This window comes from Brachyhypopomus gauderio, chromosome 14 (assembly GCF_052324685.1).
Source record: "Brachyhypopomus gauderio isolate BG-103 chromosome 14, BGAUD_0.2, whole genome shotgun sequence".
Classification (NCBI taxonomy): domain Eukaryota; kingdom Metazoa; phylum Chordata; class Actinopteri; order Gymnotiformes; family Hypopomidae; genus Brachyhypopomus; species Brachyhypopomus gauderio.
The window spans coordinates 22,092,842-22,107,485 of record NC_135224.1 but is presented as its reverse complement, the minus strand read 5'-3'; the positions used below and the strand labels follow the sequence as shown (position 1 = coordinate 22,107,485).

At 42.1% G+C, this 14,644-nt stretch overlaps 1 protein-coding gene across 1 annotated transcript; it reads right to left on the bottom strand.

Moving 5' to 3' along the window:
* Window positions 1–2,866: 2,866 nt before the first annotated feature.
* Window positions 2,867–14,055, bottom strand: LOC143474599 (uncharacterized). Its single transcript, XM_076972100.1, has 7 exons — window positions 13,819–14,055; window positions 13,475–13,709; window positions 13,252–13,340; window positions 12,256–12,348; window positions 12,103–12,179; window positions 11,735–11,891; window positions 2,867–3,031 (listed from the first exon to the last, which is right to left on the bottom strand). The coding sequence occupies exons 2-7, from the start codon at window positions 13,638–13,640 to the stop codon at window positions 2,867–2,869; spliced, it is 747 nt and encodes a 248-aa protein (XP_076828215.1). The 5' UTR covers window positions 13,641–13,709; window positions 13,819–14,055.
* Window positions 14,056–14,644: the final 589 nt, after the last annotated feature.

Sequence of the window (14,644 nt, the reverse complement as noted above, 5' to 3'; positions counted from 1 at the left end):
TCTTATGTATTTGTAACTTATATATTTAACGTTATATAAGCGAACCATTCAGTCAAATAGCTATTTGTTGCGAAACGAAACACAGTTCATTTCAAGCATCTTCAAATGCTTTAGCCAATATCCAACACTTTTTTTAAATCTGGAAAATGCAACATTAAAATGAAAGTATTTCCAAGTATTTCAAGCAGCCGTACGAACCCTAAAATTGGGTCTGTCCACTACAAACTCCTTTATGCTTTTAATTCTTCAGCCGAACGCTTGGTGAAGGGGGTTGTATAGAAGGATAAACTGATAGCACATGTACATATCAGAGACTCTGCTGGATGTAACACAGTTCGTCTGGAATACGTATTTATTAGAGCGCGTGCTCATCGCCAACACGTCTCTGATAGTCTGTGGTGGATCGTGAAAGACCTTCAGCAGCTGCATTACAGACCTACCTGGCTGCGTCATGATCGCGCCTGCGTCTCGGAGACGCTTATGAGATCTCTCCTAGACTATTTAATACGGCGTTTATTCATCTGCAGTACGTCATTTAAACGGCAGGCTTGGATGCCAAAATGACGTTCATACGCTGCATTCCAGACTTATATGTACAGTATAGCTAAAATGCAGCATCTGAACGTACCTGAATGTGGCATTTAAAATCAAACCAGATTGAATTACATTTAAAGCTAGATTTTATATTCTTCTTCCTCCCTAAGTTAAAGCTATGAAATACACAAGTAGCGAGATCGTATGAGCCACTAAGAAGCCTAAAGACTCAAACAGAAATATACACTGGAAAATTATGCTATATTAATTTATGTAATTAATTAATATTATTACCACAAAACAAAATTAAGTGAAAGGGATTTTCCTTTAACATGTTTATTTAACAGAAAATCAACAATATGCAACAAACGTGTAATTAACAAATTAAAGATGAGTGTCTTGCTGGTGCCAGGTGGAGGTAGTCTTTTAGGCATTTTTCAGCCTCTGCTTTCATGGGAGCGGGTAGCACTGGGTTCTTCACTGCGGCAGCTGTGTGTCAAAATGTAGAATATTATTACTATTCTTGTTAAAGAGGCATACAGTTGTGATCAAATTTATTCAACCCCCACTGAAATAAAGTGTTTTGGCCAGTTTGACATTGATTTTGATCATTTCAGTCATCTTATTTACAATTATATCAAAGAGGCACTTGTAAATTAGACAAACATAACATAATATTTATGATGGAATAACCACAAATGTCTTTACTGTGCTCACATCATTATCAGTTTTATTCAACCCCCTAGTGACATTATTTTTTAGTACTTAGTACAACATCCTTTTCCAGTTATGACAGCTTTCAAGCGTGAAGCATAGCTTGACACAAGTGTCTTGCAGCGACCTATGGGTATCTTAGCCCATTCTTCATGGGCAAAAGCCTCCAGTTCAGTCACATTCTTAGGCTTGCGCACTGCAACTGCCTTCTTTAGGTCCCACCAGAGGTTCTCAATTGGATTTAAGTCTGGTGATTGCGATGGCCACTCTAGAATGTTCCAGCCTTTCATGTTCAACCATGCTCTAGTGGACTTGGATGTGTGCTTCGGATCATTGTCCTGTTGGAAGGTCCAACGTCTCCCAAGCCGCAGGTTTGTGACTGACTCCATCACATTTTCCTCCAAGATCTCCTGGTACTGAAGGGAATTCATGGTACCCTGCACACGTTGAAGCTTTCCTGTACCATTAGAAGCAAAACAGCCCCAAAGCATAACTGACCCCCCGCCATGCTTCACAGTAGGCAAGGTGTTCTTTTGTTCATAAGCCTGGTTCTTCCTTCTCCAAACATAGCGCTGGTCCATTGTCCCAAACAGTTCTAATTTAGTTTCATCTGACCACAGTACACTGTCCCAAAACCTTTGTGGCTTGTCCACATGACTTTTGGCATACTGCAGTCGACTTTTCTTGTTCTTTGGAGTCAGCAAGGGGGTGCGTCTGGGCGTTCTGGCATGGAGGTCTTCGTTATGCAGTGCGCGCCTTATTGTCTGAGCTGAAACTTCAGTGCCCACATCTGACAGGTCTTTTTTCAGTTCCTTAGCAGTCACGCGGGGATTTTTCTCCACATTACGCTTCAGGTAGCGCACAGCAGTCGCGGTCAGGATCTTCTTTCTGCCACGACCAGGTAACGTTTCCACTGTGCCCTTTAACTTGAACTTGCGAATGATACTTCCGATAGTGTCTCTTGGAATATTTAACAACTTCGCAATCTTTTTATATCCATTGCCATTCTTGTGAAGAGCAATAACCTCTTCTCTTGTCTTCTGGGACCATTCTCTTGCCTTCACCATGCTTGGAATCACACCAGTAGATGTCTAGAAGGAGCTGAGTATCACAGTCCTTTTAAATCTGCCTAATTGGTGCTTATCATGCTTGATTGCTGCTCGTTGACATCCACAGATGTTTTCAATACCTGATGGAAAACACTGGAATGAACCTCTGTTCTTAGGAGTGGCAGTCGTAAAGGGGTTGAATAATTGTGTCAATGAAGAAATCACAAAAAGGCCATTTAATACTTTATGACAAAAAAAATTGATGCTATCTTAGTTGCATTTAGTTCTTTAACAAGTCCTTGTAAGATTTCATTATGAACACAATTACAAATGTGCACTGAATTCCATAAAACCCTTCGCAGCATTGGGGGTTGAATAAATTTGATCACAACTGTAAGGGCTACACATTTATCAGCTGTATTACCCTGAATACATTAATTAAACTGCATGTAAGAAATAAATCATCTAATGTATCCGTTATTAAAAACCACATGACCTATAAGAGTCCGTAAATGCTATGCGCTTCATGTTAAAGCTAAAAATGTAACATGTAAGTCGTTCCAATATACTCACCAAATAACAAGCTGTCCACAGGCTGTCTGTTTTAATCCTCGCTTGTATCCCCTGCCACACCAGTTAAGGCTTTTTGCCAGGTTTGGGGTGAAGACCTTGCTGGAGATCCACCATATCGTTCTCTTTATTGTGTGGCCTCCACTTAGTGACAGCATGTTGGTCTGAAATAAAGCACAATAAGAATAGAAATGGATAAACAGCAATCTCACTGCACCAACTACACCTTCATAACATATGTCCTAGGAAATGTACATTCTGTTTTGCATTTTGTAATCAGGGTTCTTATTTAAAATCAGTTCATATCTTATTCATTGTATTGACTTAAAGTAAGTGATTAGAACGTTTTTGACTAATAATATAAAACTGTATACAGTCTTGGCTAAAATATTTGCACTTCTTTTTAGAAAATATTTAGATGCAATACTGACAGATTGGTGAACCTCTACCCATCTCTGCAGAGAAAGAGAGATAGAGAGAGAGAGATAGAGAGATAGATAGATAGTCAAGTCAAATTTATTTATATAGTGCACTTTACAAAACATGTTGTCACAAAGCAGCTTTACAATCGTATGGGTCCAGATCCCTAATGAGCAAGCCAAAGGCAACAGTGGCAAGGAAAAACTCCCTATGATGGTGGGGATTAGGAAAAAACCTCGGGAGGACCAAGACTCTAAAGAGAACCCATCCTCCACTGGGTGGCCCTTTAGCACAAGTCCATATTTGTGGAGATAGAGAGTTGGTGGTAGCTAGATTTGATTTACAGTTTTTTTCAGTCGATTTGGTACATTTCTCTCATCATGATTTTCAAAACAGTTGCAAAGCACATAATTCACTCAAAATTCTTTGTTTTTGCGTCAAAAGCAAATATTTAGGTCAGTCAATTTGTCAGTGCCATCAGAGTATCTAGTCTGTGTGCCATTGCCTATGAACAAGGCAGTCAAAATAATTAGTCTGTCACGGTGAGGCGGCCCCCTACCGGCCGCCTCTGTCCACAGCGGCTGTGTTGTTGTTGTTGTGTGACGTCGTGTACGCCCCTCAGGTGGGCGGAGCCCATGATCCGTTCCCACCTGATGGTCGTTTGTCTGTCTATATATGTCTTGTCTTTGTACCAGTTGACCGCTGGTCATTATATCCTTAATTCGGATCTATTGCACGGGTTTTAGGTTTGCACACTTTATATTAAACCACCCTTTTTCCCTGAGACTTGGCGTGATCGCTTCCTTTTTGTTGCTCACACCTGCCCGTCACAGAATGACCAGCCACCCTTCGGAAGCCGCCGAGTCTCTTTTTCTTTCTCCTTCGTTCGTGGTCATGTCTCGTGGTAAGTGTTTGTCTGCGTGGTGTTTGTTTGAAGAGATCCGCCGTGCTTTTGTGTTGTTTGTGGCACGGCGAGGGACAGGGCTCTCGCCCTGGAAATACTCTTCGTTTTTGTTGTTTGTTTGTTTGTTTGAAGAGCTCCGCCGTGTTTGTGTTTGTGGCGCGGCGAGGACCAGGACGTCTTCCCTGGGAGCGCTCTTCATGTTTTGTGTGGGAAAAATGTGTACATGTTGACGGACGTGTGGATCTGTGTGCGTGCTCGTTGTTTCATGTTAAATGTTTCATGTGTGACGCGGTCGCCGCTCGTCACTGTCGCCTCGCTCCCCGTGTGTCTTGTGTTTTATGTGGGGAGCGACTGCGACTTGGAGCGGCGCGTCACTATTGTGTATGTGTATGTAGAGCGCGCATGTGTGGGTCCCGTCTGTCTGTTTGTACACTGTTTTGTTTGTCTAGTAGTTGCGTGTGTGTTGTGTCCTAACGTGTTGTCTAATGTTTGTGTGTAATTCCACGCATGCTCCTCCCCCTGAATGTGTGTTTGGGGGGGGGACCGGCTGTGGTCCCGTGCCATGGGGTGTGGCACGGAGGGCGTCACTCCCGAGGGAGGCCCTGACCAGGTAAATGGGGGGTTCTCCTGAGTTAGGATGGAGACCCCTCCCCCCTGGAGGGGGGATCAGGGTAGTGCGCGTTTGTGTTCTGTGTTGGTGTGTGTGTGCATTTGTGTTTTATGTGCAGGTGCTTCTCCCTGGCGTTGAATCATGGCATCCCTGGACCTTGTGGGGGTCTCCAGCTGGCAGGAGCCCCCTTATGTTGTGGGGTGACCGGAGCCCGGTCGGAAAGAGCCCCTCCCTAGAGGGCTGGGGCCCCCGGATGTTTGGGGACCATGGGGCTCCGGTCTGAAGAGCTCCTGCACAGGACGGAGACCCTTCTACGGGGTCCTGGAGGTGACGTAGCCACGCCCCAGGGAGGTAACCTGCACACACATACACCCCGGACGGACAAGGAGCCGAGGCCCGCCGTCCTCGCACCTGTGGGGCTATGCGGCTTAAGGCCGGTTAGGGCGTGAGGGCCCTGTGACCGACCGGGGCGTGGTTTTGTCTTGTTGACGGCCCAGTCGGTCCAGGGTCCCGCCCAGGGAGGTGAGCTGACTAATGTTATGTGTTTTGTGTTTCAGCTCGTGGACTGCAGGAGGTGTGTCCCTGCCTGTCCTTGCCTTCCTGCCCCTTCGTGTTGTTGTGCAGCCGCTGTGTGCCACACACCCAGTGGAGGGGAGTGCGGCTTGGTGGGGGGGTCTGTCACGGTGAGGCGGCCCCCTACCGGCCGCCTCTGTCCACAGCGGCTGTGTTGTTGTTGTTGTGTGACGTCGTGTACGCCCCTCAGGTGGGCGGAGCCCGTGATCCGTTCCCACCTGATGGTCGTTTGTCTGTCTATATATGTCTTGTCTTTGTACCAGTTGACCGCTGGTCATTATATCCTTAATTCGGATCTATTGCACGGGTTTTAGGTTTGCACACTTTATATTAAACCACCCTTTTTCCCTGAGACTTGGCGTGATCGCTTCCTTTTTGTTGCTCACACCTGCCCGTCACATAGTCATGTTGTCAGTGCAACTATAAGTCACAGTCAGTGCAGACTGTAAGTACATTCTGATGGAAACTAGCTAAGATTTTGATTTCAAGAATGCTGCACATTCTGTGGTATATCAAATGAAACAATACATGTTACACACAAAATACAAAGTTACACAGAACACAAAGTTACACATGACTATGTGGGAGACTGATAGAAAGAAATTGGCCTGGAATCACTTTTGTACAGCAATATTGTTTGACTGTATTGTTTGCACTGCAATTTGTTGACAAAAACAAATCTGATTGAAATTCAGAAAAGACAGACAGCTGACAGGAAAAACTGCAAAATTAGAAACTTACTCTACACATTCAAAACAACCTGAGCACATACAGCCTCCAGAGAATATACACATTTCTGAATTTACATACATTTTCTCTATGAAATGTTTGAACAATTGAACACAGACACAGTTGTTCTTCCAATATTCAGCTGCACCCAGTGACCAGCTTCAGCCATTGTAAAACCATGACTTACATGTACAACATGGTCCACAATTGTTGCCCTTATTTCACTGTTTTGTCCCCTCAGCCTTACACCACACAGTCTTACTCCTCTTCTTGGCTGTTCACCCTGCACATGGCCTTGTGTTTCCATTATGAGACTTTGTGATACTGCAGTGTTTAGCCTCTATAAATGTTTGCCAATTACAGTAAAGGTTCATGAGACACACCTCTGACCTGTAGTTGAGACCATTGGTTGATCTAAACCAGGGGTGCCCACAGTTTTCAGCTTGCGAGCTACTTATAAGATGACCAAGTCAGAAAGATCTACCGGGGTGGCGGCGAACGTAGTATGTTGAGCGGGGGGGGGGTGGGGGGGTGGCAAACGTAATTTGTTGAGTGGATTGCAGATTGGCTACCGTGAATGTCAATCAAAATACAACCGTCAGTGCAGATGTGCGATTCGTCTACTACTATTTTATGTGACGCGATCTACGCACATTCCTTCGCGATCGACCGACACTTCCTTCGCGATCGACCGGTCGATCGCGATCGACGTAATGAGCACCCCTGATCTAAACCTTCACAAATTCCCTTTCTTACTGTATCTGAATGTTCACCTGCGAATAATTTAATCAAGTTAGGAAAAAATTACCAAAATGTAACGACAACAAAAAAAAGTGAAATGATGTCTTAGAGATTATGACGACATGCAGGGCCAGCCCTTCCATTAGGCGACATAGGCAAATGCTAGGGGCGCCGGCTGTCCAGGGGGGCGCTCGCGTGCATGCGGTTTTTTTTTTTTTTTTAAACAAATGAACAATTAATAAATGTGAAAACAAGCAAAGTCCACATAATCATAATTTCATTGTTTAATAATATTAGTCAAATTAATAATTCTTATAATAACAACACACACCTTGCTATCACCCGCGCGCCAACCCGCCCTCCCCCGCGCGCTCTGCGCACCTCGTTACTGTTTCTCTGTACACCGCAGAGTGAGTGACATCTCCCTGTAAAGACCTCAAAAAGGCAGAAAAACAGGTAATATAATGGTAATATGTGGTGAATTAACACTATACCATTGGCGAATCGTCAGGGACTTCAACGCCTTCTCCGAAGGTTAATTGATCTTAAAAAGGATGCTTTGTCTATTATATGTAACATATGTTAATAACGCTTCACCAATAATTTGTATTTTTCCTATAAATTGGCTTTCAAATCCACTTTTCGTACTTGTGCTGGAAAAAACCTCAGCGGTGAAATAAAAAATCAACCAATCAGAATATTTTACACTGTTGTTTCTAGGTAAAAGAAAGAAAGGCCCTTTTACATTGAGAGCTTATTATAGATTGGCAGTTTTATCAACCAATCATATTATCGAATTAAAATTGTGGGGGCGTGCTCCAATGGTCTCCTTTTTATTTGAAACAAATCCAAAATGTTGCCAATCTGTAGCTGTTGTGTTTTTCTTTGAAACCAGCTCGCTTGACTCACAACACTCAATCGTCATTGTGGCTTTTTCCCCTCTGTATGATCTTAGTGAAAAGAGTCATCATACTGCCCAATCCTAGTAGGTGCTATGATTAGCTTAGCTTAAAATAAATATATACTAAAACACACATATGCTCCTCTGTTCATTGCGAATGCACTTTTGAAATAATAATGTTGCAGTAGGCAAATTGACCTGATTTGCACTGGTGGTAGTTGTTGTTTTTTTATTTTTATTTTTTATTTATTATTAATATTTAAAAGTTGTTCTCTGCACTACGTTATGTAAAATAGTTTTAAAATATTTTTTGTGCAACACCTTTATATTTATTGCTTGTTATATGGTAATATTTAAGTCATTTGCTTTTTATTTGTTTCTTTAATAGTGACACAATCAACACAATGATTGATGATGCAGGGGGCACCAACCAAAATCTCGCCTAGGGCACCACATTGGTCAGGGCCAGCTCTGACGACATGTTCAGCACTTTTGCATCTAATGACCCAGGCATTGGGTCTAAATGTTTTGGAGAGTAAGACAATTCAACAGACAATAAGTACAACACATTTTGATAAATATGACATAAGCAACAATGTATTTGTTCTGTCCCGCACACTTGCTTCCCCATTGGAGTAGACTATGGGGAAACGTTTTCACCAACAGCAGACCTAACGAGTAAAATAGGGTTTTACATAATTGTTTAACAGAAAATGGATTTACACAAAACCAAGCTGACCATTGTGTATATTCTCAAGAGTCAAAAGAAGGGAAAGTGATCATAATTGTATGGTTCAATGACCTAATCATCACTGCAAGGGATGGAAATTAATTGAAAAGAGTGAAAGGGATGCTTGCACAGCAATTCAAGATGAAGGATTTGGGGCAACTCAAGCATTTTCTTGGTATAAATTTTGATTTTTCTGATGGGTGTATTAAGATGTCACAAGAAAAGTACACTAACAAAATTCTACAGCGTTTTAACATGTCAGAATGTAGGGTAAGAGAAACTCCTTGTGAGCAAAAGCTTGAATACAGTGATGATGCAGTTAAAATGACAGATATCAGCATGTACAGAGAGGCCGTGGGCAGTCTGATATACCTGACAACCTGCACTAGGCCTGATCTGAGTTTTGTGGTGAGCAGGCTGTCACAGTACCTAGCTGAGTCTACACAGGAGCAATGGGTCACTGTGAAACATGTCCTGCGATACCTTAAAGGTACAACATCAAACAAAGATTTAACCTTTAGGAGAAACAACACTGAGAATCTTGGTATACAAGCCTACAGCGATGCAGACTGGGCGGCTGATACCAGTGATCGCCGCAGTACAACAGGATACTGTGTGAGCCTAAGTGAGAACAGCGCACTTATTTCATGGAAGACGAAGAAGCAACCTACTGTTGCACTTTCCACATGCGAAGCAGAGTATATGGCACTTGCTTCTACTGTTCAAGAGTGTCTTTACCTAGAACAATTACTGGGGAATATGGAAAGTTACAAATACACACAAACAATAATACATGAGGACAATCAGGGGACAATGGCCTATGTGCACGCTGTTAAGTGACGTAATTTCCGCTAAAAGGTTAGGATGGTTGTTGACATCCGGTAGCCATTGAAAGCGTACACTGTGCTAGCTATTCACTTCACCAGTCTTGTAACGAGCATATTTACTGTTATTTACTTGGAAGTTTCCTTCATCTCCTGTCCGTTTACGTGTCCTAAACATGACAGTTAAACAAAAAAAAGTATCGTTTCAACAACGTACAGACAGCAGGTCCAACCACCACTGCTGTGTACCATTGTGCACAGCATCGACAAGGTGTAATTCCTACCTGAGCTTCCACACCTTTCCAAAGGACTCAGAACTGCAGAAACAATGGGTGGTTAAGATCAGGAGAGATCATTTTATTATCACGAGTACTTCCCGAGTGTGTTTGCGACATTTTATCGCTGCTCGAACCTCCCACTCCTGCAGGACGACGACGACTGCGACCTGGAGCTTTTCCTGTGCTATTTCAATGGAATAACTATACTATTCCAACTCCACGACCTGGAGTATGGGAAAGAACAGAGCGTCCACCCAACACTGATCTAACAGAGATGCAGACTGACCATGATGATGATGACCCCTTACCGTGTCATGAACATGACTACTGCGTCAGTAATGAGCCTGCTGCGCGAGGAGATACCAAGGCTCCGAAAACAAATCGAAGACTTAACTGTCAGCAGCAAGTTCTGTTTGGAGCGGTTTTCTGCCTCTGATGACGGCATACGATTCTTTACCAGGTAAATAAAAAATATGGCAGGACACAGTATACGGATGGGCCTTCTCTTGTGTCTGAAATACATTGTGAATGAATTAGCCATTATATCACTTTATATATAACTTTTATATTCCACAGATTTGCAAGCCATGCCCACCTGATGGGCTTTTGGAAGCAAATAGAGCCAGCCACCCACAACATCATACGGGTTACAAGAGCACAGACTGTTGAGAAGACTGATCAGGTCCCTCACTCTGCCAGTGCAACGGTAAATGTTTTCGTGTTGTCCATACAAAGCATGTTATGTCATCATTTTCAAATTAATCTTTACATCAAAAGAAGTTTTAATAGTCATAATGGAATATGACAATAGGATAATGTATTTTTTCCCCAGGTTCTTCAACCAATTGATGAGTTTTTGCTCTTCATGAACTACCTGTCATTGGGACTGATGCAAAAGGATTTGGCCCACAGATTTAGAATACATCGGTCAACTGTTAGTCGTATTATTATCATCTGGGCCAACTTCCTTTATACTGTATTGGGAGCTGTTTCTATTTGGTTAGATGTGGACACTGTGAAAACTCACCTCCCAGATGTGTTTCAGGACTACGCTGACACTCAAATAATTTTTGATTGCACAGAACTGAGATGTCAAACTCCAAATTCCCTTCTCCTCCAGAGTGAAGTGTTTTCCACTTATAAATCACACTGTACATTCAAAGGGTTGATTGGGATAGCCCCTCATGGCGCATGAGGGGCTATCCCACAATACAACATTATGTATTTCTTAACTTTTACTGTATTTGTAAAAAAATTTAATGAATACAAAAGTAATACAATTGACAGAATAAATTGAAATTGTTTTAATTGTTTATGAGTTCATGTCTTCATTATGATTTTCTATTGCTTGGGCATAGAGAGGTATTTTGGCATGTAAGTGTTAAAGAAAAACATGTCACACCTCCTTTTCACCTCTTCTAATACACTGCTATCTCTGTAAACTCGCTGCACAAAAATATCATCATGGGCACAGATAACTAAATCACACCACTGCATACCAGTAATCAATAACTGGTCCTGGATTTGCCAATAATAACAATGGCTCTCCTTCAATCTGTGTAGGCCTTGTGCCACTTTGAGGAATTTGCAGTCTACATAGCTTTGTGCATTTGGGCACTTAATTTCAACAAGCCCAAATGATGGATGCTCAAGTGGGTCATATACAAGTCCATCAGGTGATGCACCCAGCCAAGATGCATCTGGATGAATCACTAGCCCACACTTGGTCAAGTTTTTCAGAACTGCATAGTCCTTTAAGGCCCCCGTTTCCATTTCAAGTCCCCTCTTCACATGTGCTGTTTGTCGTGTCCCTCGGATTATCCTTTCTGCCAGGCTTTCTGCAGCACCTGGACCTCTAACGTGGCTCACCTCTCTGAAATGTGAGGCAGTCACTCTTTCTCTCCTAAGTGAATGACACTCAGGTGTAGCACTTTGGGATCTTGTTGCCTCCTCAATAAGGTGTGACTGTGACAAGGTCACAGAAAGTGAGCTTAGGTGTAGCTGTTCTTGGTGTGTTGGCACAAATGAATATTCAGGTGGGCTTAGATGGTAACATTCTAGTGGCAGACTCGGGAATGGGGGTGCATCCTCATGTATGACAACACTGTCAGATGGAGGTGGTGGTTGTTGATAGGACAGTACACTGCCAACTTGTACCTTCCCAAAGATGGAGTCCACAAGTGGCTTGTCAGGCGAGATGTTCATTGTGCAGATGAGTGGAAGAGAATCTGCTTTCATTCCAGCGTAGACTGGTCCAGGATTGAGGGTGGCCCGGTGTGGGAGCTCACCGCTGTAGCCCTTGAAAAGTGTACTTCTGAAATAAAAGAAGAGTGAATAACATTTATTATTACACATTGTAATCTGTTCACCAGCACAACTGATTGTGAATCACATATCACATGTCATCTGAAGTACAACGAGGCTAAATTAAATTTTGAAGAGAACAGGGTCTTATCAGATTATCAAAAGCATTTATTTTTTTTACCACACACTGTAATCTGCCTATTAAACTTGGTACTACATACCTAACTCCACTGGCTGTAGTAGCACCTGGTTTTGGCTTTAGGACAACCATGGCATCCACGGGTCCAGGCTTCACCCCCTATTAATTTAAAAGATGGTGTTAGTAAAGTGACTGTGATACATTAACTAACATTAAATAATGAAATAAGACAAACCATTGTTGGTGGTTTATGCCACTTCTGTTCTGTCTGTGTGCATGAAAGGACAGGAGGCACGACAGACATGCCAGATTCAGAATAATGAGCAGTCTGGAAAAGCAATGCAAAAAACCAAGTGGTTGCAGATTCCGCAACCAGCAACACAAGAGCAGTTGCTGTTAATGAGCACAACTGGCATTGAATCACGTAATGTCCTCTGAAATACACAAGAGGCAAAATTTAATATCTTGAAAAGAAGACTTCAGCAATGTCAATAGGCGCAGTATCTGTCCCATCATGTTGTTAGTGGTGAATGTCACTTGTCTATTGTCTCATGTAACGTTTGTGCTGTTTTGCACCACTCTTAAAACACTTGGCTATACTGTCTTTCTATTCTACAGTGTTGTGCATGGTTCAATCTACTAGTTCACTGAGCAACTATAAAGTAAATATATTTTAGATTTAAACTTCATTTTCACTCCAGATGAAATGCTTACACATAGGAGTGAAACAGGCCTACTTATATTTATATTATTTTGTTGTTTCCACCACCAACAACAGAACAGTGCAGGTTTTACTTCAACTGCTTCTTGAAGAGTGTTATCAGAATATGTTAATAGGTGTAAGTGTTGAAGCCATATGTTAATAAAGAAGTTAAGATAAAAGATTTGAAAGACAGATTGACAGATTTTAGAAAATGCAGTTTGAAGAATAGCTGAGGTGGACTATATTCTGCTTTTGAGTCATAGAGGTAGATAACAATAGCTCGAACTGTAAAATAAACTCCCATTTGTTTACTATAGGCAAAACAGACTGCTAATGATTCCCACTCAGCTACTCTGCATTTGGCTACCATTGTAAGCTTTGAAAACCAATGCCTATGGCTATCACAGCTTACGTGAAGTAAGAGCAAGGATAAAAGATTGAACTTGTGTTGAACTAACTTTTGAACTTGTTCAACAGAACTTTGAACGTGACACTGAACAGAACTCGTGTCATTTTAACCAGTCCTACTCTCAGCTGGTGTGGCGTATCTGTTTTCTTCATAGATCTGTAGCAGTGAGCCCTCACTGTTATCTCGTTAGCCTTACTTTTGCCTGATACTTCCATCAGAAATACAAACATGTTTTTAAAAGGCATTTCTAGTACTAGGACAGGTCGGTTCGTTACTAAAAACAACATCACTTCATTAGACTGCCACCTCAGGCTAGCTAGCTAACTAGCGTCAGCCACTTACCTTCAAAATTGCAGAGGTAGGATGAAACGTAGAACTTGAAACCCTTTTCAAGTGTACTCTGTGGCGTTGTACTTGATGCTCTGACAATACGACGCACATCGTTGACGGTAAACTTCGGTAACTCCAACAGGCACCTTGTGAATTTCATAGACTCGGCCATAAACATCTGCACTTCCGCATACCAACCGGAAATATGGTACCATCCTTACACCAAACGACGAAGTGGTGCGTGTACCTAAGCCATTAAAAAATAATAAATAATAAAAATTGAGACGACATTACAGCTTTAGAAACCCAATAAACCAATAACATATGTACTAGATAAGCAAAAATAAGGTTCCAACAAAATAAGGTTCACAGCTCCGTGTTCCTCGGGAGCGGAATATGTAAACAACGCGAGTGGAAACTATCTAACGGTGGTACGCTAACGACAGCTAGCGTCGCCACAGCGGGCTACAGTTAAGCTCGCCCATTAAGACGGAAGATATGATTAGTCAATTTAGCTGTCATTTGAAACTGGTATTGAGCTGAATTATAACTGCGTGGCCCTCTGTAAACGAACAGCGGGCATCACAGTTAGCTCGTTAGTTTCATGTTTACTTCCTAGAAACGTCAGAGGGCGTAATATGGCGACTTCAAGCTGATTGGTTTAGTAGCCTCATTATGCAAAATAGTAATGTATTGTGGGGCTGAAATAGCTCCACACATGACTTCTCTTGCGTCTTGCGTACGTACAGCGCCCTAGTACACTGAGTGAGCGTCTGTGTGTGTGAGCGTGCCGCAGTACTTACGCATTATGCACTGACCCAGGCGGAAGAAAAAGTAGTTCCCACCAACCGCATATCATTTAGACAAGATCTCAATATTTTAGTTACTTCCACAGTGTTCCTGTTAGTGCTTTGCATAACCTCAAATGACTGAAGTATCAAAAGTTTTAAATAAAATAATTAAAAAAAAAATATTTTTTATTTGAAAATCAATTTTAGAACATAAAGACCTGGGCCCGTATTTATCAAACTTCTTAGAGTGGAATTTTGGACTTAAGTGCTGAAAAATTCTTAGATTTGCTCCTACTCACAGAGTTAATTGTAAGTGTCTGTTATCAAAACTCTCAAGTATAAGAATTACTCTTACTCTCCCGAAAAGTTAAGACTGCTCCAGAGGACTAGG

Coding starts and splice junctions, on each gene's coding strand:
- LOC143474599 (XM_076972100.1), bottom strand. CDS start 13,640: ATGTTTATGGCCGAGTCTATGAAATTCACAAGGTGCCTGTTGGAGTTA. Junction 11,892..12,102: donor ACTACAGCCAGTGGAGTTAG/GTATGTAGTACC, acceptor CTTTTATTTCAG/AAGTACACTTTTCAAGGGCT. Junction 3,032..11,734: donor TGGACTCCATCTTTGGGAAG/GTACAAGTTGGC, acceptor GCTTTATTTCAG/ACCAACATGCTGTCACTAAG.